This window comes from Sardina pilchardus, chromosome 6, assembly GCF_963854185.1.
Source record: "Sardina pilchardus chromosome 6, fSarPil1.1, whole genome shotgun sequence".
In the NCBI taxonomy this organism is placed as follows: Eukaryota; Metazoa; Chordata; class Actinopteri; order Clupeiformes; family Clupeidae; genus Sardina; species Sardina pilchardus.
The window spans coordinates 32,781,218-32,804,429 of NC_084999.1; the positions used below are offsets into that span (position 1 = coordinate 32,781,218).

Here is a 23,212-nt window from a genome sequence, read left to right on the forward strand (position 1 = left end):
GGTATCTAAACTCACCTGGTAGCACTTGAAGCCCAAAATGAGATGTCTGGCAGCAGAACCCTATTACTGGCCATTTTGGCACATTTTTGGTTGGCACTACTCAGACATTTGGCTGTATTGCTCATTCCATGATTGCCCTATGCTTACAAGCTATACCTCATTGTAAAGGTGACATATCAACGATAAAAGTGATATGAAACACTTTACTGGTTGGTATTACTAAAGGGGAGATATAATGGGCCAAAGTCAAGTTTCCTTACTTTTTGTGAGCGGTTTAGTTGTTCGGCTGGCATCTTTTTTCCATGTTTTGGTCGCCTTTTTTTTTTGGAAAAGGAACTTCAGTTAAGTTTTCACTGACTCAAACTCTCAAGACCTATTTTAGGCTAAACACCAACAACAACAAAATAAATACTCCTTGAACATACTGGAATTGTTACACAACACACTCACCATATGGCAGGAGGCAAGAAGGAGATGACCCATGACTTGTTGAAAGAAAACCAACAGAAATGTCGATAGAATGAGATAAATGTGGGGATAATACACCGTTTAGGCTATAAAGTCGAAACATTTTTTTCTCTCTCGAATAATGAACCCTTGCAGTCATATGATTTGATATTCTGATTAGGCTACAGTTCCGCTGGGCATTCATTTCAGCAACGCAATCACCACTGTGATCCTTAGGTTAGCCTAGTTAGGCTACTGACACATACAAATATTTCCTAGCCTATTCCTTTATTTATAATCTTTATTTTCTCTTAATCATGCACAATGTTAATGCACACTGTTTTTATAATAATCAATTCAGAATCATGCAGTTATAGGCTATATGGAATTTCCCTACATGCTGTGTTCGTTTTCTAACAACAACAACAAAATAGCCTACTGTTGAGAGATGCACGTGTCTGTTATTATGATAATTTTCTAGCATAACTGCTTGTCCATAGCGCAGGAACAGATGCTAATAGCCTTGCCATAGAGAGTTTAAGCACTGCTGTGGAATGCAGGTGCTTCTTTTATTATGCTTAAGTTAAAGCATAACCGCTTATAGGCTATAACTCAGGGTCAGGTGCTAACGATGCTAATGACCGTGGCAAGCACTGCTGAGGAATGCAGGCAGCCAAATTCTTTTATCATGATATTGTAGCCTACATTTAAAGCTTAACTGCTCACCCATACATACATTCATACAAAGATTTTTTTTCTTTAAAGATAATTTTATTCGAATACATACATTCACACACACATACAGGCTACTGTAGTCTGTCAGACTTGGCCAGTGGGTGTGGATTGGCACGCCCCTTCACAGCTCCTCCCCCGCTCGTGATAATATTTGTACATCTCACAGCAAAAACTATTCTGCTGTACCAACATGGGCGATGCCACACTTTAAGGATTCGATACGATACCGATACTTTTTCTTGCATTTTCATCGATACCGATACTTATTGGCAATTTTTGTCAGTAAAAAATATTATTACATTTAGACAAATCACAAGACAATTACAGGCCATTTACAACATGTACAGTATTATGGCCAAATAAAAGTAAGAAAAACATTCAAAAATGTTAAGCAACTTTACTACAAATTGGAAAAAAGTCAGAAGAAGAAGTAAATGTGTCTCATGATGAATGGCTCTTTCAAATGCAAATTAAGTTGAATGGGCCTGCTGCAGGTGAGCTTAGATCGGGCCCAAAAAATTAAGCCCGAACCGGCCCGAGCCCGTGCACGTTGTGTCCGAGCCCGGCCCGGCCCGACATATTAACTGTAATTATGAGCCCGAGCCCGATTTAAACCAGACACTTTTTTAAATGCGTGAGCCTTATAACTGACGTTCTCAACTACAATTACGAGTTGTTTGAACTAGCCTACATAAATCTGAATTAGGCCTATCTTAATGAATAATAAAGCATGTAAACTTCGTTGTTTGTTTATTCTGAAATGGATCACAAATGGATCCGAATGAAGAAACGCAAATGTCAAAACGAAACGCCAACGCAAATGTTGTCACTGTCCACGACTTGTTCGAAACTCTTCCATACGTCCGACTTTCCTCCAGACTTGCTCAAAGTTAATTCTCCTGATTTAATTTTCTTCTTTATATCGTCCATCTCCATGTTGCGCTTAAGCTAGGCCACACAATGTTCTACAGCAGAGCAGCAGTGTGATGCGTGCCAGTGGAGGAGACCGTGCGCATGACAGGTGTTGCATTTTGTAACTTGCAACTTTGTAGCCTACACATTTTGTTACTTAAGCCTACTTTGCTAAAAAATATATTTAATATTTCGGATAATGGCAGTCTCCCCACCCAGTTAGGCTAATAAAGAAATTATATATATTTTTAAAAAACACAAATGCTTGATCAAAGGCCCGACCCGGCCCGGCCCAAGGATAGTGGCGGGAAATATCGGCCCGACCCGGCCCGCGGGTCGGGCTCGGGCTCGGGCAGAGAATCTAACCTCTAAGGTGAGATGACTGAAAATCCTCGGAATTACTTTTATTGTTTTTACAAAGCGACATCTATACATTTTCTTTTTAAAACATCTATATTTGGAAACTAGTTGATTAAATGTTTCTAATGGTGTCGCTATATGTTTATATGACAAAAACTCGCAGAGATTCAGATGTGTGTTGGAACAGTTTTCCAAATCCCCAGTCAAAATCTGTCAGTGTAAGGTAGTGTCTGTTAAAATTACACTGTGATCGGAATATTTGAATATTTAGAGACTTTATCACACTGTCAAATGTAACTGGACCAGCGCTTTTTGAAGACCTGTGTTTCTGGCTCTCAGGCTAAGTTGTGACTGCTAAGAAATAGCCTAGAAATCTAGACGCCACTAGCGGCAATCACGTCAGGCTAGGGGCTGCTGACCGTGGCATTCAATTTGAACCTTATAAAAAAAACTCTGGCGATTTTCATCATTTTGTAAGGCACGGAGATCCAGGGCCCCGAATGCCCAGGTCTAACAACGCCTCTGTAGTCAGGCAACGATCAAGAAGGTTTATGCACCAACTCAACTTATTGTGAGGCGTGTGAGCGCACTGAGGTGACCCACCACCAATGCTGGCACTTAGGATCTTGTTTATGTTTAAATTAAAAAGATTTGGTGAAGGTATCAAAGTGTAACTAAAATTAAGCCCAGGCTCTTTTTTTGCATGAAAACACATCAAATTGTAAGTAATCCTAATTTCCCAGGCTGATGATATCCCTTTCAATCATGTGAACTCTTGATAAGCTACAAGTGTGGGCCTATTGTGGGCCTACTGTCACATACTTGTCACATGTCCACTAGGGCGCATCAAGTGCCCCTCTTTCTCTCAAAAACTCTTATATGGTGGATAATATTATGCCAGTTGATGGATAAACAATAAATATGAAGTTTGGAGAAGATTAATTATGATCTAGGAGTAGGCCTACCACAATGCACCTTCAGTTTGACAATATGGCCGATTTTGGTCATTTTCCAATAGCCTAATGGTCTTTACACTACATTTACATAATGGCAATTAATGACATATCTAGCTTCTGTTACAAAAAACATAACAGCTGCATATATTTTGAATGTCTTACATTTACATTTATTGGTGAACATTGTACATTTTCCCTATCACATAATATGAGGCATATGAGAGAGAAAACTTCAGTCAGCGGTACCACCTCCAATCTCCACTATTCGTGGTCGTAGCTGACTGGAGCCTTAAAAGTCAGAACAGAAACAGTAAGCAGTGACATTGTTGAGGAGGTCAAAAATGGTCCAGTTCCAGAAGCTTCACGATTTCAGAAACAAGAGTTACACTTTAAGTAGACCAACTGTCCCCCTACTACGTAGCTCTTCTGGTAGTAAAGTCGAGATCTCATGTGACATATTACAGTACATGCCTTACATGGACTGTCTCCAAGGCTTGTTTTCATGCAGAGCCTGGCGTACATTTTTGCCGAAGTTACACTTTCAATTTAATTAGCTTTAGTTCAACTTCAGACTTTCGCTGTTGTTTAAATTAGGACCCTCTATGCCTTTTGCAGTCGAGTCACTTCACTTTAGAACCCTAATGAATATCAGGCCCTACCTGACCGAATATGATGCTGAACTCTGTGTACATGCTAAGATAATCTCTCACTTTAGCTATTGGAAAGATTTTCTACCACTTACTAGCATGTATGGTGAAACCTCTGCTGATGGTCCAGCCATGCTAACTGGGCCCCATCCTTCAGGCTAATGCTCCTCTCCAACTCGAGCAGATGATTGCCCAGGTAGCCTACAGTACCAAAGTCTCATGGACGCCTTTGCAATGGATGGCAGTGGCGGTTTTAGGTACGGTCGCCCGGGGCGGCATCTTGTATGGGGCGGCACATGAGCCCGACCGACATACTCCGCGATTATTAGTCGCAGCGAGATGAGAACATTTTTACACGAAAGAGCAGAAGTGGGGCTTTCCGACGAGACTAGGCACTTGTATACGATCAAGTATGACAAAAAAAAAAATCATGATGTTAAATCAAAGTAGGTAGGCTATAGCCTATCCTATTTAGGCCTACCGTCTAATATTGCTCTGCGTTCACCCACGCATCCAGCACTCTCGCTTGAATTAGGCTACTTGTGAGACCGGCATCGTACAAACATGCAACGCATATCAAATGAAAGAGGAGAAACAGAGCTTTCCATTGATACCAAATACATCGATCCTTTTGTGTTATAAAAACAGACGAAGTGACAAACAAATAATAATGTAATATAGCTTAGGCTACCATTTGCCTACTCTCGTTTGATTTACTCGTGAAATCAGTCAGAAAGATATGGCACGCATGGCAGATGAAAGATGAGAGCTAGAGCTAGAGCTATCCACAGATACCAAATACAACCTTCTAGGCCATACAACAGACGAAGTGACAGCAAAATAATAACTTCATTTAGCTCCACTTAGGCCTAGGCCTACCCCATGTTTTTGTGTGGCATAGCCTATGTTCATAATCCAACGTTATCATGTGTTTCTCTATGGCAAGGTACGTTCATAATATGGTTTTGAGATCCTAGCAACAGGGCTGCCAAGTTTCAGAAAGTGGCATGCATGAGATGTGTCGACCATCCGGCGAAAAATGTTTTGACTGTCACACTCAAAGCGTGACAATTGGCAGCTCCGATTAGAGTCGCTTATACAAGTGTGAACTTACCAAGAAAGAGGCAAATAAAAGTTACACAGCTCTGCAACAAGTATAGGACAATGATAGACTTAGCAGCCTTAACGTTAACTTGGAAACTCAAGGAGAAACAGCGAATCAACAGTGAACAAAATCTAGAAAGCAGTAGAACGTTTTTAATCTAATTTTCGGAGTCGGCGCTGTTGTGTGTTAAAGATAAATTAGAGACGCCTAGAGACGCCAAGACCCGCCTTCCGTTGCTTCTGATTTGTTTATATTGCGTGATGCCTTCCGTGGTTGGTTAGATTTAGGCACAAGGACTGATGGATTGGTTATTGCGGTCAGTCAATCAGACTTGCTCGAACCACGGCAAGGGAAGGACCAAGTTACGTTTTGAAAAATAAATACATATAGTGCACTGAATGGGGAAATATTTTGCATGAGAAATGTCAAGTATGGCATGTGGTGTGAGAATGGGTCAAATTGCGTGACTTGGCAGCCCTGTGTGAGTGACCAGAGTGACTGTGATATGACCAGATATCTTTCATATGTACATGTATGAATGTTAGGACTTTAATTCTAACATGAATCAGTTAGTTCGTAGCCATGAAACACCATGGTGTTTTGAAGTGAAAATTCACTTGTACCAAGGGATAGAGATCTGATCATTGCAACTTCAGACTATGAGCAGAACTTAAACAACCTATGGGACAGTTTTGTGGGTGAGATGACTTTTAAACTAATTTTACAACAAATACATTTATGGGGAATCTGCTTTTGAGGTCCGTCAGCATGGTAGTCCAGCGACATACAGTGTTGGATGGTTCAGTTGAGCCTGAAGGTCAGGCTTCCATGTGCATGCACCCCACAGCATAATGACAAAACTCGTATTACTTGTCAGGATAATCAATGTCTCTCTGATCAGTAAAAATGTTAGAGACACCCAAGAAACCAAACTCTACTATCAATAGATTTGAATGGACCAACAATCAAGACAAAAATGTTTTGCCATTCACATTTTATAAGTAGGCTATATTATATAGCACATTACAAGTAGTAGGGAGTAGCTTAAGTAGGATATTGTCCTTGGAGGATACCGGTGTGCATGTATATTGTCAAAAAATAACACAAAATTAGATATTGAAGGTGTGTCCTTTGGCAGATTACTGAGTGCAACCATCTAACTTATATTCTGTAATGAACTCCTTAAATTCTCTACAATACTGCCTTTTCTTTGTTGCTGTGCAGCCATCAGGCTCTTGTTCAACCCATGTTCTAGAAACCAGCAGGTACTGCATTCTGCAGGAAAGACAGAGAGCAGCCATTACCTGCCACTGCAGTACATTTAATGTGTATTCACATTCTGCATCTTGTTTTATGTTTAAATTATCCATCCAGAAGGAAAATGTATGCATTGGATTCTAATGAAATATGAATCGAAAACACATCTACACGTTCTCATGCACAATGATATACAATTACAATTGTTCATCAGTCTGAAATATCAGTGTTCTTACTGTCCATGCACATCTGTGGTGGTCCCATCATAGCCCATGATGAGGTACGTCTTCCCCACTTCCAGACTTCCTTTACACTGCATCCTCTTGGCAAACACACGAGTGTCTTCCACACCCACTGACAGGTCCCCAGCTACAAAACAACACGGAACATCCTCATGAAATCGGAAGTTCATCAAGTTCAGGACTGTTTTCAAAAAGTTTAAAAACAAATAAATCAATCAAATAAAAAGCATACATACTTTTTCTGTAAATGCTTTTCACGATGCCACTGTAGAGCTCAAAATTGCTTTGCTGCGTGGTTGAGTTAATGAAGACTTTGTACCCTAAAAAAACCCAAGTCAAATCAGACAAATGCTAGTGTAGATGTCCACTGTAGGTCTTGTAACATGTTAAAATCAACTGTACTGCTCACACTGAGAGACACAGGTTGCACAGGATGTAAGAAGCATATGGTGTTCAAAGACCTGATCAATTTGGCCATAAGATCTTACATTATATCTCTCCATTTATTCATAAGGCTATAAGGCCAATTTGGAATTCATGAGAAACTCACAAACCATATTCCACGACTGGATTGTAACAAGCATGATCGAGACGGTGGGACTTCATGATCTTATATTCTGTTGAAAATGTCTTTTCTCTGAAACATGGTCCTAAGGAAACAAAATTCACACACAAAAACATGCTAAATTATTATTTTTCTTAGTGAGCAAACTGTGTTTCTGAATACATGGTCAAAACTATGGTTTAGGTATTTTAGCCGTCATGTGCAATGCATCTACCCACTCTATCCTATTCAAAGTGACTAACAAAATCAGAATGTATATTTTAGTTTAGCGTGTCAATCTATCAATCAATCAATCAATCAATCAATCAATCAATCTGAGAGTTGGTGATGATAATCTGTATATGCCTGCCATTCAGACTGACTTATTGTAAAGATCTCAGAGCCTACTTTCAGCACATTCACAGACATCCTCAGAGCAGAGCTTGGATATCATCTTGCTTCTCTTTGGCGCAGAGTAGAATGTGTTACATTTCCGATCTGTGCAATACAGAAGACACAATCTAGGTTAAAAAGACATTGGTAGAAACCAAATTGCAATAAAGTAGCTTATTATACGGCTCTTTAGAATGTTGAGGGAGCTCCCATTCACTTTGAATGGACCTCCCCAACGTTCTACGGTCAGTTATTTTTGCATAATCAACGCTCCGAAGGTATAATGACCGATGCCAATGGTAACAGGTTCACTCCGCTAGTTGTTGCGGAAAACACGAAACGGTAGCCAAGTCATTGCTAAAGACACATTGAGATGAGTTTCTTTTCTCGTTTTGGCAAGTAGCCGTATAATAAGCGCGATAATATATAGAACGCCGGTCATTATCGAAAAATAATTCCCTTCAGGACGAAGCAAAACCCCTCCGCTGCACGTCGGGGTTCAGTTCATCCTGTTGGGAATTATTTTCCGATAATGACCGGCGTTCTATACATTATCCCTTACATATCATAATTCCAAATTTAGCAATACGTGTGAGAAATGGTGGATGTCTTTATAAACACTGAAAGTGACCAGGTGGCCTTTATTTTTGTCCTTGTAATGAACTATTAAAGTCTGCAAAAAAGCAAATTGTAGATGAGAAAAGTAAATCCATGACTCCCCAGGGCCAGCTCTAAGCCCACCCAAGCATTGTGTCTTAGCATTGAGTTTTTTTCCTGCTGTGCATCTGTGCAGTGTGCAGCCTCAAACCCAACACGGATGTAGATGAGTTGGTGTTGAGTGTACTGGTAGCTAGCTGGTACATAGCTCTGTGCACTAGGCCTATCTAGGTATGTTAAGTAAACCCCCTTCTGATGCCTTACAGGAAACATCTGGCCATTTTTCACATAGATCTCTCATTCTCAAAGTCACTGAATACTGTCAGTACAAGAAAAAAACCTGAAACCAATCGGTGCTAAGTGGCTCGAGTTGCTGCAGCCAATAGCTTGAGGTCTACTGTACGACACTCTGATTTTAAAGATGCCCCCAGAGTGTCGCACTGTAGCTGCCTGGTTTCTGTAGCTGTCGGCAGGGATGGGCAAAAATACATCAAAATGTATTTTAAAACAAAATATCAAATAGGAAAAATCAAATATGCGAAATACATTTGCCACACCATGAATCAAAATAAAATACTGTATTTTTGTATTTTGAAAGTACTAAAAAAATACACTTTAAAAAGCATGATATCACTTTGCAAACCTTCCATGTCTGTCCATTTAATCTATTCTTTTATCACTACACTGACTCGGTGTTGGTATGACAGGCAGTGTATTGTGTGTGTGTGATCAACCTATAAGTTACTCATCTTGCACTGGATAATCTTCCTGAATCTCAGTATTATGATCACAACAAGTCTGGCTAAATGACTACGTCACCAGTCGAGGCTATATTCATTGTTTTGCACTTTTATGATGTCATCACCAAAAGTAGGCTATTGGTTTTACTAAAAATATTTGGCAGCATTTTAAAACTACAAAAGTACACCTACAAAGTATTTTGATACAAAATACGAAACCATTTTCTTCAACAAAATAAAATGCAGATGATATAAAGAAAATTTAACTACAACAATTTTATGTATCAGAAATACTGCCCAGCAACAGTATTACCACCTTTTTTGTGTGTGTGTGTGTATGTCAATTTTGATCCAATTTGATTGCTTTGCTATGTTGCCCATCGAAAATGTCGACCAGCCCACCCAAATATGGTAGGCTAGAACCGGCCCTGTGACTGTGTGATATGTGTATTGCTGGAAATTGATTACTTGCCAAGTAAAAGACAAAGCATAACAGTCAAGCAAGTTCATGAATATCATCAATAACAACAATACAACGTTTCACAAAACTAAAGTAACCAAACAGGTAAAATCCAAAGGACCTACCAGGCTCATAGTAGTCATAGAACGTTGCTGGGGCAGGCTGGATCAGGCCTATGGGGACTACCTGTCTGGCTCCAAACGAGACACACTCTCTTCCACCGAGAATCTATGTCATTACAGACAAACAATGCACAATGAATAGGTTGAGCTCTTTTTTTATGTATTTTTTGGGTCTTTTATGCCTTTAATGTTATAGGATAGTGGAGAATGACAGGAAGTGAACGGGAGAGAGAGTCGGGGTGGGATCCGGAAAGGACCACGGGGCGGGAATCGAACCCGGGTCGCCAGCGTGCGGTGAAGGTGCTCCAGACAGGTTCACGTTCATTGAAATGGTGTGACTTTGTATATTTGAACTTGTATATTTGGATGCATTATCAGGATGAAGAAGTCTCGTGTGTATCCCCTTAGCTTCATAATGCCATGACCATTTTGCTGTGTTCCCCAGTTAGAATGTAATGATTTTTTTAATACATTTCTTTACCAAAATGAATGAGTTTACACAAATGAGGAGGGTCAGACTCTGTAAGGCCATCTTACCTCATTAAAATACAAGAGCACTCTGTTGTAGGAGACCTCGTAATGAGAGATGTATTGATCATTTCCTTCTTTTAGCTGTAAAGGAAACAGAGCATTGCAAATAGAGCTCTAGAACTGTGTGCACATGAATGCACACATGAATGTTTTTTTTTTTTAAAAAAAAGAAAAGAATAGATATTTGATGTGTCACCTTATCTAGATCTGCAACATCAACTTCAAAGCCACTAAGTAGTGTAATATCAGCAATGGCCATTCCTGTGAGGTTCCGCTCCAGATTGTAACTGAGAACATGAGAGTCTTGATCAGATACACCATTCATGACTTTATGTTTTTCAAAAACTGTGAATGCAATTTGTTTTAAATTGAACTGTCATACCATCGTTCTAGTAATGGTATAATGTTCATTTTGTAATATTCTAATGTTTATCTAGTAATAGAATAAAGTTGATCCAGTAATGGTGTAATGTTTACCTAGTAATGGTATGGCACATTTGTCAGTGCATGGTACATTCAGTTATTACTGACCTTACACAAACAGTGTACATAACATTCTCTTGTGAGTTCAAGCTCTGTTTTGTGTCCCTCTTCCGTCTGCTGCGAGCGTCAAACCACTCAATTGCAGTTCTGGGAACATCCTCTTCTTCACGTCTCTCATCTCCATAGTCTTCATACTCATTGTAATTCCGAACCACCTCTTCTGGACATGGCATTATAACAATACAGTTGATTGCCAATGACAATGACAATGACAATGACAATGACAAACGTTGACATACTCCCTTTCTCTAGTCAACTTTTGTTTATGATTGCGGTGCATTATGGAATATTAACAATGCTGTATCAGTCTGTCTTACCAGTGTATTCCACTTTGCCTGCTAGAGTCACATTGATAGCGACATCATCACAGCTCATCTCTGGATCCAAGACATGAAAGACCTTCACAACCTTGATTTAGCAAAACCATGAGTCTTAACATGTGCCTGGTCTTGTTTTATATCAATATGATATGTTTTATAATGTATCTTGTTGAATATGTATCAAGCAATAAGGAGGAAGTTGAGGAGGAATGTAGTCCTGCAGTGAATGGGTAGTACAATACTGAGTCTGGTGGAAGAAACACACATAAACACACATAAATACTGACCTTCATTTTGGCTTGGCCCTCTCCTTTAACCGTTACATTTATACTGTGTCCAACCAACCTCTAGTAAAATGGCAGGAAATTAGAAAATGACAGACAGAAAGATTTAGTCATTTGATTTTCACAAGGTACTGTAGATGATACCAGGAAGTGTGTGAGGGGTCTGATGCTGACTCACCTTCAGGTCTGCCTCTACAGGAAGGCTACTGCCACTCATGGCAAGGGACTCAGTCTGATTCTGTCCCGGTACATGGAAGTGCACTGCCATTTTAGTGTAGGGAGACTCGGGCCTGCTCATAACATGCACTGAAAGTGCCTCTAAGGCCACGATGGTGTCCTGAACCATATAAAAGATGTGATAGTCATAATCTTGTACTTTTGGCTTATTCAAGTAAGATCATATCTGATGCCATTTTCTGTAAAACAATGAGATTTCCATTTTTTTCTTCAACAAGATGAAAATACATGGATTGCACTGGACACTAAGACAGTCTAACAAATCTATTTACTGGTGATTATGAGATTGTGAGCTATAAAGTCTAAAACATCCAGCAGAGGGGTTAACAATGAATGATTGGCATTTGGCAAACCTGAGTGCCCACGTTGTACCACTCCCGGGTTGCCAGATAGCAGGCCGCATCGTCTGCCCACGGCAAGTCCTTCTGCGCCACAGCAGCCAACAGTGCATATGCAGTGGTCTCCAAAGTCAGAGCATCAGAAGAAATATAAAGGCGCCTTCTATCATCCAACTCAAAATTTGCACGCCACACTTTGCATTCTCCCTCTGATAGAACGAAAACACAGATTTGCAGAATGTATCACACAAAGCACATTCTCATGACAAAATGAGAATTCCTCAAATGTATGCTTTTAGAAGATCCATCTTTTTCATACAAACAAGTAGTACATAATAACTTCTGAATAATTTTGTGTTTCCAGACAGATTTCAAAGCATAACATAGCTTGCCTTTAGTGACAAGACTCTTAAGTCTCGCCCAAGCAGACTGTGACAGTGTGCGGTCAGGAAGACAAGTAGATAAACAGTAGGTTGTGATGGCCAGGGCAAAAGGTGTCTTCAGGTCACCAACACGGGACACAAGGTAATTGGTAGATTCAGAGATGCTGGCCTCCTGCAGAATTTCAGGAGAACAAAAGAATTCAGCTACAGGAGAGCAGCCATTACAAATCCATGTGCATAGCTCTTTTGTGTTTTGTACTTTTGAACCAATACTCATCACAAACTATGCAAGACCATTTCTATCCTCTTACCGCCTTTTCCTTCCCTTCTTTTGTCAGGAAAGGGAGAGAGTGATCGATGGCGAGGGTGATGAATGCAGTCAGTGACACGTCTTTCTCCAGACCTCTAATTCCTCCCTGTGGACCGACAACACAACCACATGTACAATACTCCCAAAAGATCATGTCTATTAAGTCACTGGAATATAGCCGCAAGCCTGAATATCACTGCATTTTACATTTAGCATTACAAATGGCCACACACCTGCATTTCTCGACGAATTACTGGTTTAGGGTCAGAGAAAGAGCCATCTGTTGAGTTTTGCATGTCCACCAGGTACTGAACAGAGAGCTGGATGTCCTCTGCTGTAATCACTCTCTCTCGTCTTCCCTGTTCTCCAGTGACTGCTGCCTGCCGCTCGGCCACTAGTGACAACACTTTCACCACAAGGGCAGTGAGCCTACAGGATAAGAGCAAATCTACTTAATGGGATTGATCAAGCAAGTCCACTACTGTTCTTCTTAAGTTTTCTTTATTAATAGTTGGCTTGATCAAGCAAGCCCACTATTGTTCTTTATTATTAGTGGGATCGATCAATCGATTCTAAAACGAGGTACTGTTACAATCTTTTTGGCGATCTGCACCTGCCCATTCTTGCAGTTCCTCGGAGATACAATTCTAGTTCATGTTGTCATGTCCAGTTTTATTCTGATTTACGAATATATCGGAATCTTTGGAAAGAGAAACTGGAAAATTCCCAGTCATATGTAAAGCACAATATATAGGTCCCTACCGTAATTTCCCAAATATTAGCTGCGGATTATTCACTGATTTCTTCAGCTATGAGGTTAATATACGGGGACAGTCATATGATGGTATTATAGTGGTATTGGTTTTGTTTCTTTTCACTTGCATAAAACACTGTCCTGCGGCTTATACACAATGTGGCTAATACACAGGAAATTACTGTAGATCCTTAGATCACTTTGAGAAAAGTGGAAAATAAATTGCTGAAATAAAGGGGAAATACTTCTATTTAGAATTGTGGAGAGGGAAAGCTCACCAGGTACTGCTTTCACGGCCTAGCCATGCGCCGTATGAGCCGTCCTGTTTCTTGTTAGTCAGAACTCTTTCATAACCTGAGAAGATGAAACACTGATTTCACTACCCATCACTTGCCCAACCGTTTATTAGGACATTTCTATTTTTTAAGTATATATACAGTATTTACTACAACATCTTTATCTCTACCCTTCTCAATAAAATCGATGGCCTCATCCCTTTTCCCTGGTGGTAGCTGAACCCAGTGGTTGCCATGGTCCAGGTAGCGCAGAGAGAGGGCAGTTGTGGACATGAGCATCATGGTTATCTCAGCCGACCACAGTGGGGCGTTAATCAGGTGCTGCACCTTGGAGGCGGAGAGCATGGGCACAGCGGTGCCTTGGCCGAACACCTCTCCTACAGCAAAGAGCATTCAGGGATGTCAGAGAGAACAACTTCACAGAAACATCAACATTTCTTTATGAAGGTGAATGGAATCTAGAACCTTCTAACTTGACAAAGACATTGGTGCCAGAGTCAGGGACGGTGCTGTTTGGAAAATGCCCCGAAATGGTAAAACTCCTCTCGGACGTTCCTGCAAATGGAGAGGGATATTGTGGTCATTTGTTTAAGCTGTAGCTATTATGGAATACAAGAATATATTCCAGTCTTTACGCCTCAGGTCTCATTTACAACATCACACCACAACGCATTAATGAAGTGCTTTCAGATATCAAACGCCATCACAAGAACTAAAAACTAAACTAAACTAAAAAACTACACAGGAATAACTTCTGTCATCACCCTACTTTAAAGAGTTGAAACAAAAGGATTCAACTAGTATTTTTTTTACCCTGTCATGTGATTAATCACTACGACTTAGTATTAACATTAGAAAATGTAAGCTTTTAATCAATAGATGCCACCTCACCATTAAAGTTAAGAATAAATGTCTCTTCCTCTTTCGCCAGCACTCCCTCTGTCTGGAGAGAGAAGGGGAAAGTGAAGTTGACGATGACAGTGAAGGAAGCCAAGTAAAGGAAGCAAAGCTGTACTGTAAATCACCTGGACTAACAGCATCTTCTTAATGGCATCCACACCAAACTCTTCTTCTCGATCATAAAGCTGAATTGTGATTGGAATTGAGCCCAGTGTCATTGGGACCGCAGAGAACGTGACAGTGAGGGAAGACGCGTTTTCCACGCTGATGTTCTGATAGGAGTTGGCTGTTTTGGCAGCAGGAGAACACAGTCCATCTACTTGATTCATGTGAACAGCTAACTAAATAGGAAGATAAACAGGCTTTGTAAATAAAGGCTGTGTTAATCAAAAACAGACATGAAAGCGTAAAGAGGTATGGCACAATGTACTTCTCTAGGCGTCTCTCCATAGTTGTAAACAATCACTGGGATGGACAACTGTTCAAAACGCTTCACTGAGTAAGGTAATCTCAAAGAAAGAAAGATTTCCTTGAAAACTGTGATATCCAAAGGTTCTGCTACACAGATACCTATAAATGTAATGAACAAACAATAAAGTAAACATTTAGAATATGTGCTATTGTAATACCATCTGAGGCATACTACATAATATGTGTACATTATACACTGAGACAGTACAGTAGACCGTGTGTGATGTTACCGTTGCTTTGAGAAAGACTGATGGACTGAATTTCCCATGTTGTGATAGAATCTGGCATCGTCAAATCGTATCTGAGAAACAGACGAGGCCAAGTCAGAGCATGACAGTACAGTATATAGCATTGACCAATGTTAATGTAAGGTGACTAACTTACTCTCTATTTTTATCCACAGGTATTTCAACAAAACCAAAACTTGGAGGAAAGTAATGGCGAATCGTTTGCACCTCATTATCAAAGAAATCCTCAATGTCTTCAACACTAGCAGCTGTGAAAAAAATATATATATGAATAGAAATCATTAAATGTACAGGGCCGCGTTTCCCAGATTCGTTGGGAAGTGCTAAGAACTTCTTAGAATCGCTCTAAGAACGTTCTAAGAACGCTCCTAAGAAGTTCTTAGCACTTCAGAGCTTCTTAACGGATCTGGGAAACGCGGCCCTGATCAGCAGTGAGTTTTGCATTGTTCACTACTGTGTTTCAGGCAGTCACACTGCTCATACTTCTGCCAACTCCTTTGCGCTTGTCTTCCTGTATCTTCTGCTCCCTGAGCCTTTTCCCCTCACGGCAGCAGTCAAGGAAGGCCTCCACACAGTCCTCTGCGTGCCTCAGTTCAACCCTCTTGGCACGCTCCTCGCAGGACATCTTCATGGGGATTTGCACCAACCCACTGTGGCAGCATTTCTGCAGCCTCTTGTCGCTGTAGCGCTGTTCTACAAATCAGGGTAAGGTGGTGAGAGAAATCGTTAATGATTCAAATGGGAATCATTCAGAAATGGACTGCTGTAAATAGGACATAAAGCTGTAGCTTACAGAGTATCCACAAACGTCTACAAACTGTCTGTTCTGTGTACAATCAGTTCATTTATTTAATAGAAAATCAAAGCAGATTGGTTGAGGCCAATATGGTTTCTTTCATCTCTTGGCATCGATACAACCAGAGGTACTGTATGTTTCTGGTTAGGCTTAGAGAGTACCTCTATCTGACATTTTCATCTGCAAGTCCAGGGAACGTCTGTATCGCCTGAATCCTGATTCACAGCTGAACCCTGAGGAATATAGCAGACAACAACGGTTCTTCTCGATCACACCTCTGGGATGGAATATTCTACCTCACAGAAATGGTCAGTGTGTAGTCAGTAATCCTACCCTCCCTCATCTGAGATATCATGCTGCTGCTGGAGATGAAGGAGAGCCCAGCCTGATTGAAGACTGTAGCTGTGTCTGAACCTCCACCATACGAGCATCCCAAGTCATAGGACTGCATAGAGGAAAACACCTTCCCACAAGACAAGGTCCATTTAACATTCAAACTTACTGCAGTGTGCGTTACAGTACAGAGCCATGTCAGATATCATCACTCAAAAGAACTACCTGTTTGGGAGTGAGTTTATTGGCTGAATTCAGGCCATAGATGGCTTTGTCAACACCCAGCAGGGCTACAGTAGCCTTTTGGTTCCCGAGATCAATCTTCACTTTGGTAGATCTACCTGGTTCTGCCTTTTGTCCACTGTGAGACAATGACATCTGAAGATGCCGAAAGAATAGTAATATTAGTAACTAGCATTTATTAGTAGTAATATTAAGGAAAAGCCATCTAACCAAGAACAACCATAGCTTATCTGGAAAACATTATTAACACCACAATCATGTAACAAAAATGTTCAAATATCAAAGAGGAGTAATATGCAAACCAAGTAAATGGAGGAAAACATTTCAATAAGCCCATGAATTACCCTCATTCACCCATATTGACATTAACATACTATGCATGCAGTATCAAGATGCTTTACACACCGTTCCTTTGCATACATCTTCAACATCCACCCATATAGAGTTTGATATTATTTCACCATTGCTGTGGTAAAAGTAGCCAATGAGACGAAATGATGGGACCATGTCATGGCTGACAGATATCTGTGCTTGCGTTAACACAGTGGCCCTCACTGAGCCCCAATGTCTGAGTTCTCCTTTGCTGAAAATCTGGAACACCACAAACAGACTTGTTCTCAGATGCCACCGCAATGCCCTCTATGAGCAAGATACAAGCAGCAATGCATTGCCTTCTGAGCAGCTCTGCAATGCCTTCAATGAACAGCATGCCATGAGCACAGAATGGACCACAGGTATAGTCCCTCCTTATAAAGCCACCATATATTTGCACCCACTCACCAAATAGTAGAAAAAGCCATCTACTGGGTCTGCATTGACAGCTCGGAGCTGAAACTTGACTTGGTCTCCCATCTTCACAACATTTCTTACTGGACTGAGATATAGGAAACTGTTAATGGGAGAGGAGGCAGCCACCACGTTCTTCTTATGAGTTGTGCCCTCGACAGTAACCTGGCACAACAGACAGAGGCATGTTATGTGCATTTCAACTGAAATACTTACAGAGATTTTATTAGTATCTCATTATTGTTCAAATATTTAAGACCATTAAGGAAAAATATTGTTAAAGGAACACCTCACCGTTTTTTCATATTAAACTACGCTATTCCCTTCACTAAGGTGAGTTGATACATACTTCTCACGTTTCAATGCGTGCACTCACTGGCTCTGGCGCCCGGCACAACTTTGACAGCACTTAGCTAGCCCAATGCATTCATTAGGATCCAAACAGAGATGAAGTTAGAAGTGACCAAACACCTCCATGTTTTCCCTATTAAAATACAGTTACACGAGTAGTCACACGACCAAGTATGAGACAAATAAAATGTGGTGCATTTGCAAGCAGGTAAGAGGGATAGCTACAGTATATTGTGTGGCGCAGTAATATCCTCACTCTTGCACTTTCAGTTTCACTTTGGAGTGAGGGTATTACTGCGCAGCGTCTAAGTGCTCCCAATGTTATTCCGCCACAGAATATACTGTAGCTATCCCTTTTGCCTGCTTAGAAATGCACCACGTTTTATTTTGTCTCACCATACTTGGTCGTGTAACTACTCGTGTAACTGTATTTTAATATGGAAAACATGGAGGTGTTTGGTCGCTTCTAACTTCATCTCTGTTTGGATCCTAATGAATGCATTGGGCTAGCTAAATGCTATCAAAGTTGCGCCGCGTGCCAGAGCTAGTAAGTGCACGCATTGAAACGTGAGAGGTATCAACTCGTCTTAATTAAGGGAATAACATAGTTTAATATGAAAAAACGGTGAAGTATTCCTTTAAGGTCGCTGATATTCTGAACCAACAAGTAAGTTACTTACTTTAACAGTTAAGAAATCTGTTCCTCTCGGTATGTTAAAAGTACAATACGCAACTCCGTCATCATTAGTTTTTTTGTCACATTGTTTCTCATAGGATTCTGCCACTTCAATCCGCACATGGATCATAGCTGCTGGAGAGCCATTTGGAAGCCGGACAACAACCTTTCCAAAACAAAAACATCAGTAAAAAAAGATTAACATGGTTCAATAAGAGGCCAAAATGCTCAGTTAAGGCCACTAAAGCATGGGTTTCTTCCACCAAAAAATATACTGAAATCCCATATTTTAGCTGTATATGAATATATCTTTACTAAATGTTTCAAGCCAATGTGCTATCATTAGGCTATATTCATTTTTAGTCAAAATACGTTGACTGAATAATAATATGAACTTCTCCTTACAGCTGGATCAAAGGGCAGTGCAGGGACGAAGTGGGAGCTGACCCGTGACAGGTCCACCAAGTATGGGTGAAGAACAATGGGAAGAGTCGCCTCCGCCTCCTGGACCTCCCCACCTCAAGCAGCACCACAGAAATCAGGTGGAACATCAAAACACTACACAAGGAACTAGATAGCAAAATCAATATGTTCTAAAAATATACAATACATTCAAGGAATACCAAAAATAAAAAAACATACTGTCACGGTCTGAGGACCGGCTCGCAGGATTGGACCCAAAAGCAGACAAGAAATCAGGATTCGTAGAATTTTTAATGTCAAAACTCAGCTTCAAAATGGTTGTTCAAAAATCAGGATTCAGCAAAAACAAACCCCACAAAACAGGCAAAAATAGTCCAACACTCAGAAGATTCTTAAAAAACTCCAAAAAATCTAACCACATTCCAAAAGGCAAAAGGAAATCCAAAAATAGTCAAAACTCACAAAAATCAAGACTTTGCACAGAGGACACTTACGATTTGACAAGGACTGAAAGACTCCAGCAAAGAACACACGTAGAGACAGGGTTTAAATACACAGAACTTAACAAGACTAACAAGACACAGGTGAAAGGAACAATGCAATAATCAGGGGACAAGGCTCAGGTGACCCCGTTGACGGACGGAGACAGTGTGAATACGGGGTGAATGCAGGGTGACCCCGCATTCACACTGTCTCCGTCCGTCAACGGATCTCATTCACTTTGCATGGGGCAGACTCGAAATGCATTGTGGGTCCGTCCGTCGCTTCAGCTCCGTTGCCTCCGTCAAGAAAGTTGAGAAATTTTCAACTTTTCAGGCAGCGACGGATCCGTCAGCCAATCAGATCACGTGTATGCAAATACAGATACGGCAGATCCAACCTCCGTGATCCGTTGACGGACGGAGACAGTGTGAATGCGGGGTGAGGGATCGGGTCAAGGAACAAAAGCACAAGGGTAGACAAGGACATGACAACAGGAAACAGGAACACAACAGGAAGTGACATGAAAAGGACTGACATGGCAAACACAAGAATACAATCAAAACAGAAAACAAGAAATACACGGCCAGGACCTAAAGATCCCGGGCCGAAACCTGACACATACTCTCTTTACTTACTTTTTATATCAGTGACTGTGACAGCGATATAAAGCTTTGCCTCTTTTTCAGCCAGTTGACGTGTTGATGTGTTCATTCGCTTGATGAATTCTTCAAAGTTGGTTATCACAACCTGCGCTTTCCCATTCTTAATCTGAAACAAGATGCCAGGAGCCAAGAGATTGGTTGATTTTACTTCAACTCATGATTTCACTGAACCAAATGTTGAGCATGATCAGTCTTTTACCGTTCCTGTCTGCTCCATGCCCCTGATGAAGTTGATTTCTTTCTGTCCATCTTTCTTTTCTTTTGAGCCTTCTTCTCCTCGGACTTTCAATCCAAATCGGGAGTGGAAAGCTCCGTCCACAGGCTCCCCATAAAAATACCTTGAAGAACACAAATCATGAGTCATGATTTACACTGCTCAACGATTTACACTGTGCTACCTGACATTTAAAATAGTTTAAAGTGTCATCAGTAATATTATCATTTTGACCAATGTAACTCATCTTACTTAGCCTCAATGGAAAAAAAGAAGTTCTCAGAGTTGGCCATGTAGAAGTTTCTCTCTGGTTTAATGGATGCAACAAAGCTGGGAAGAACTGAATAGAAACATTGAAATGAATAAAGCAAGAGAAGGTAATGCATTTTCCTATTCAGTTTACTTGAAACCTTTAGGCATAACTCTTGAAAGTATTCGAAATGATCACCTGTCCTTTGGTGTATAGAGTACATTGCACAACATAACAAAGCATTGCAAATATAAAAGAAAATGAGACCTTCTCTAGACCATCAGTACTCTGTGTGGCAGATCGTTTAATTGTGGTTCTCTCTCACAATGCAGTTAATTTCTGTAGGTGTTTAAAAAGACAACAAATTGGATGTGATGTCTGTATCACAGTGCAATGAGAGAAGCAGTTCCGTCTTACCAAACTTCTGGACCTTAAATTCTCGAGTAGCAGCATTTTTCTCATCCCCTTCATAGTGTGCAATAATCCTCCATATTCCAGGTCTAGATTAGATTAAACTTTATTGTCATTGTGCAGAGTAAAAGTACGGAGACAACAATGCATTGTGCTTCTAACTAGAACTGAAAAAAAAAAACAGAAAAGAACAAGGTTTTGAACGTGTTATTTAGTACTCTTACTCTGAAACATCAGGGATGTCAAAATCCTTTGAAATAATTCCAGTTGTTGATTTTACTGTATAATGCTTAATTTGATTTCCTCCAGCATTCTGTGGAAGAAGTGTATTTATAGGAAAACATCAACACATAAAAACAGCCAATAAATATCTGAGAGATTAGTTTCAGGTTTACTTACAATTATAGACACAAAAAGATTCTCTTCCTGAGGCCTCATTGCATGGTCTAGTGTGAATATTCTGTATTTTACTGTAATAAAGGATATCAGAGGACATAACATGGTTTTGGTCTACATTACTTAAAATTATTGTTTTCATATTTTTCACAGTGTTGCTTTTTTACCTTTCTGAGTGGGGTTATAGATGGGCTGGTCTGTTTGGATGAAGATATAACCTTTATGTTTGGACACCAGCACCCTGGTGCTCTCCCTTTTACCTTGAATTTCACACACCAGCAGTAGATAAGGTGGCTCTCCATTAAATGATGAGGGTTTATCCGTTGAGGGTTTATTCTTCACCTGTCAGGAAAAACAGCTTAGAAATGTCCTCTGAATGTTTAGCTCAAAAACGTGAGTGATATCTCTGGTAAAAAGGTTTTCAGATTACAGGAATATTTTAGATTGATTGTATCAATAAGTAAACACTTCATAAATATAATATATTCTCCATAAAACATGTACTTTCATACAACAACACATATAGATCATTTTGTACTTGTTGACATGAACATATTTGTGACTGTTGATACAATCTGTACCTCAAGCTCAGCAGTCTTGGTTTTCCCTTCATCCCCACTGTTAAATACAACCTGTTCCCTTTTAGACATCAGTTCTCCAGTAATCTCATGCTCTAGGTAGAGAGTGACAGGCTTGTTGAAGAGTGTTTGGCCGAGCTGCACAGACACACGCTCCTTTACTCCCACATGGAACACACTGGGAGCCGTCACAAGGAACCTCACAACAGACAGCGCAAGAAAGCATTAGCAACAGGAAACTTACCAACATAACAATGGAAAAGCGGGCACTCCTTTGAGTATGCTCTTGACACCTACCTATCACAGGTGACAAGTTGTGTAGTCCACAAAAGGCTGAAAAGCAAAAAGACAGCAGAGCTCATCGTGGTCGGAGATGTGTGCTCTGTCTGCAGAAGCATTCCTTCTTCTAACTCCTGCCTTCAGTAACCGCAGAAGAGCCTTCTCTGCTTTTATCATTGGCAGATTTCAAAACCTAACAGCTCAAAACCTAATCAGTGTGTGGTCATTGACCAGGCTGACCCCATGTACCGTCCTAAGTCACGTGAGAAAGCCTGGGTTTCGTTTAGGGGAGGGCTGTTTGCAAAACATGCTTTGTCAAGTTGGTGCTTTTATGTCAATTCCTCCTGAACTTTCATCCATAATCATGTTTTGCCAATGTGTCAATGAGCTAGTTAATAAATCTTTTTTTACAACGCATTAATAGGGCTCGGGATCATGACGTAAAAAACTTCGCGGGCGCAGCCATATTGGCAGCTTCACTCCTAAGTTTACTATGGATTACTATGGATTTACTCCCGCCTATATTAGTGTGTTCCTGTTACTTAGTTTTTGCCTTCTTGGTCGTGTGTTGCTGTGTAGTGGGGTGTAACAGCACCACCCATGATCGCAAGAGGAAAATAATCGCTAATACTACATTTCTGCTTCTTGTCTTCTGCATCTGAATGAATGGATATTACGCTCGGTGCGCTACCAATATGGCGGCTATTCCTAGAATGCAAGGCTTGTTCCCGAGCCCTATTAAGCATGTGTAAACTATCATGACAAATGCACTATAAAACTATACACTATAAAAATATGCACTATAAAACTATTACACTATAAAAATGTTTCAATGAGCTGTTTCCAGATGCATATATTCACAAAGTCAGCACATTTTTTAGGTTGGTTTCTTCATACCAGTCCAGCCCAGCTGTATCAAATGATTGCTGTGGTATTGCTGTGGTATGATACCTGGCTATCAAGGTGGATATGCCATAACGTTTTATTTGGCAGATGAGTTTTCTTTCCCAACGAATCTTTTGCCAACCTCAATTGAAATATGAATCCATGTATCCTTGAATATCTCCATAATGGTTAATAAATCAGTAATAAAAAATGTGCAATATCAGGAATTTGTTATGCAACGTGAATAAAAGACT

General features: G+C 40.4%; 1 protein-coding gene across 3 annotated transcripts; it reads right to left on the reverse strand.

The window, feature by feature from the left end:
* Positions 1 to 6,102: 6,102 nt before the first annotated feature.
* LOC134083292 (complement C4-like) lies at positions 6,103 to 22,269 on the reverse strand. 3 transcript variants are annotated; one of them, XM_062539551.1, is made up of 41 exons: positions 22,092 to 22,269; positions 21,798 to 21,993; positions 21,384 to 21,558; positions 21,220 to 21,290; positions 21,045 to 21,133; positions 20,827 to 20,909; positions 20,412 to 20,499; positions 20,145 to 20,283; positions 19,919 to 20,051; positions 18,783 to 18,895; positions 18,382 to 18,543; positions 17,345 to 17,515; positions 16,970 to 17,155; positions 16,547 to 16,699; positions 16,322 to 16,451; positions 16,150 to 16,221; positions 15,676 to 15,885; positions 15,329 to 15,425; positions 15,175 to 15,245; positions 14,904 to 15,043; positions 14,599 to 14,814; positions 14,465 to 14,516; positions 14,039 to 14,128; positions 13,744 to 13,950; positions 13,556 to 13,631; positions 12,757 to 12,952; positions 12,525 to 12,629; positions 12,223 to 12,385; positions 11,846 to 12,039; positions 11,434 to 11,592; positions 11,259 to 11,318; positions 10,969 to 11,059; positions 10,640 to 10,811; positions 10,305 to 10,395; positions 10,115 to 10,189; positions 9,581 to 9,683; positions 7,614 to 7,703; positions 7,216 to 7,311; positions 6,898 to 6,981; positions 6,656 to 6,788; positions 6,103 to 6,437 (listed from the first exon to the last, which is right to left on the reverse strand). In XM_062539551.1, exons 1-41 carry the CDS (start codon positions 22,190 to 22,192, stop codon positions 6,302 to 6,304), a joined length of 5,169 nt encoding a protein of 1,722 aa, XP_062395535.1. In that variant the 5' UTR covers positions 22,193 to 22,269; the 3' UTR covers positions 6,103 to 6,301. The 3 variants fall into 3 exon arrangements, 2 of the variants coding, with proteins under 2 accessions (XP_062395535.1, XP_062395534.1); XM_062539550.1 differs by having other exon boundaries at positions 15,329 to 15,440; XR_009939723.1 differs by lacking the exon at positions 6,103 to 6,437 and having other exon boundaries at positions 7,212 to 7,311; positions 15,329 to 15,440.
* Positions 22,270 to 23,212: the final 943 nt, after the last annotated feature.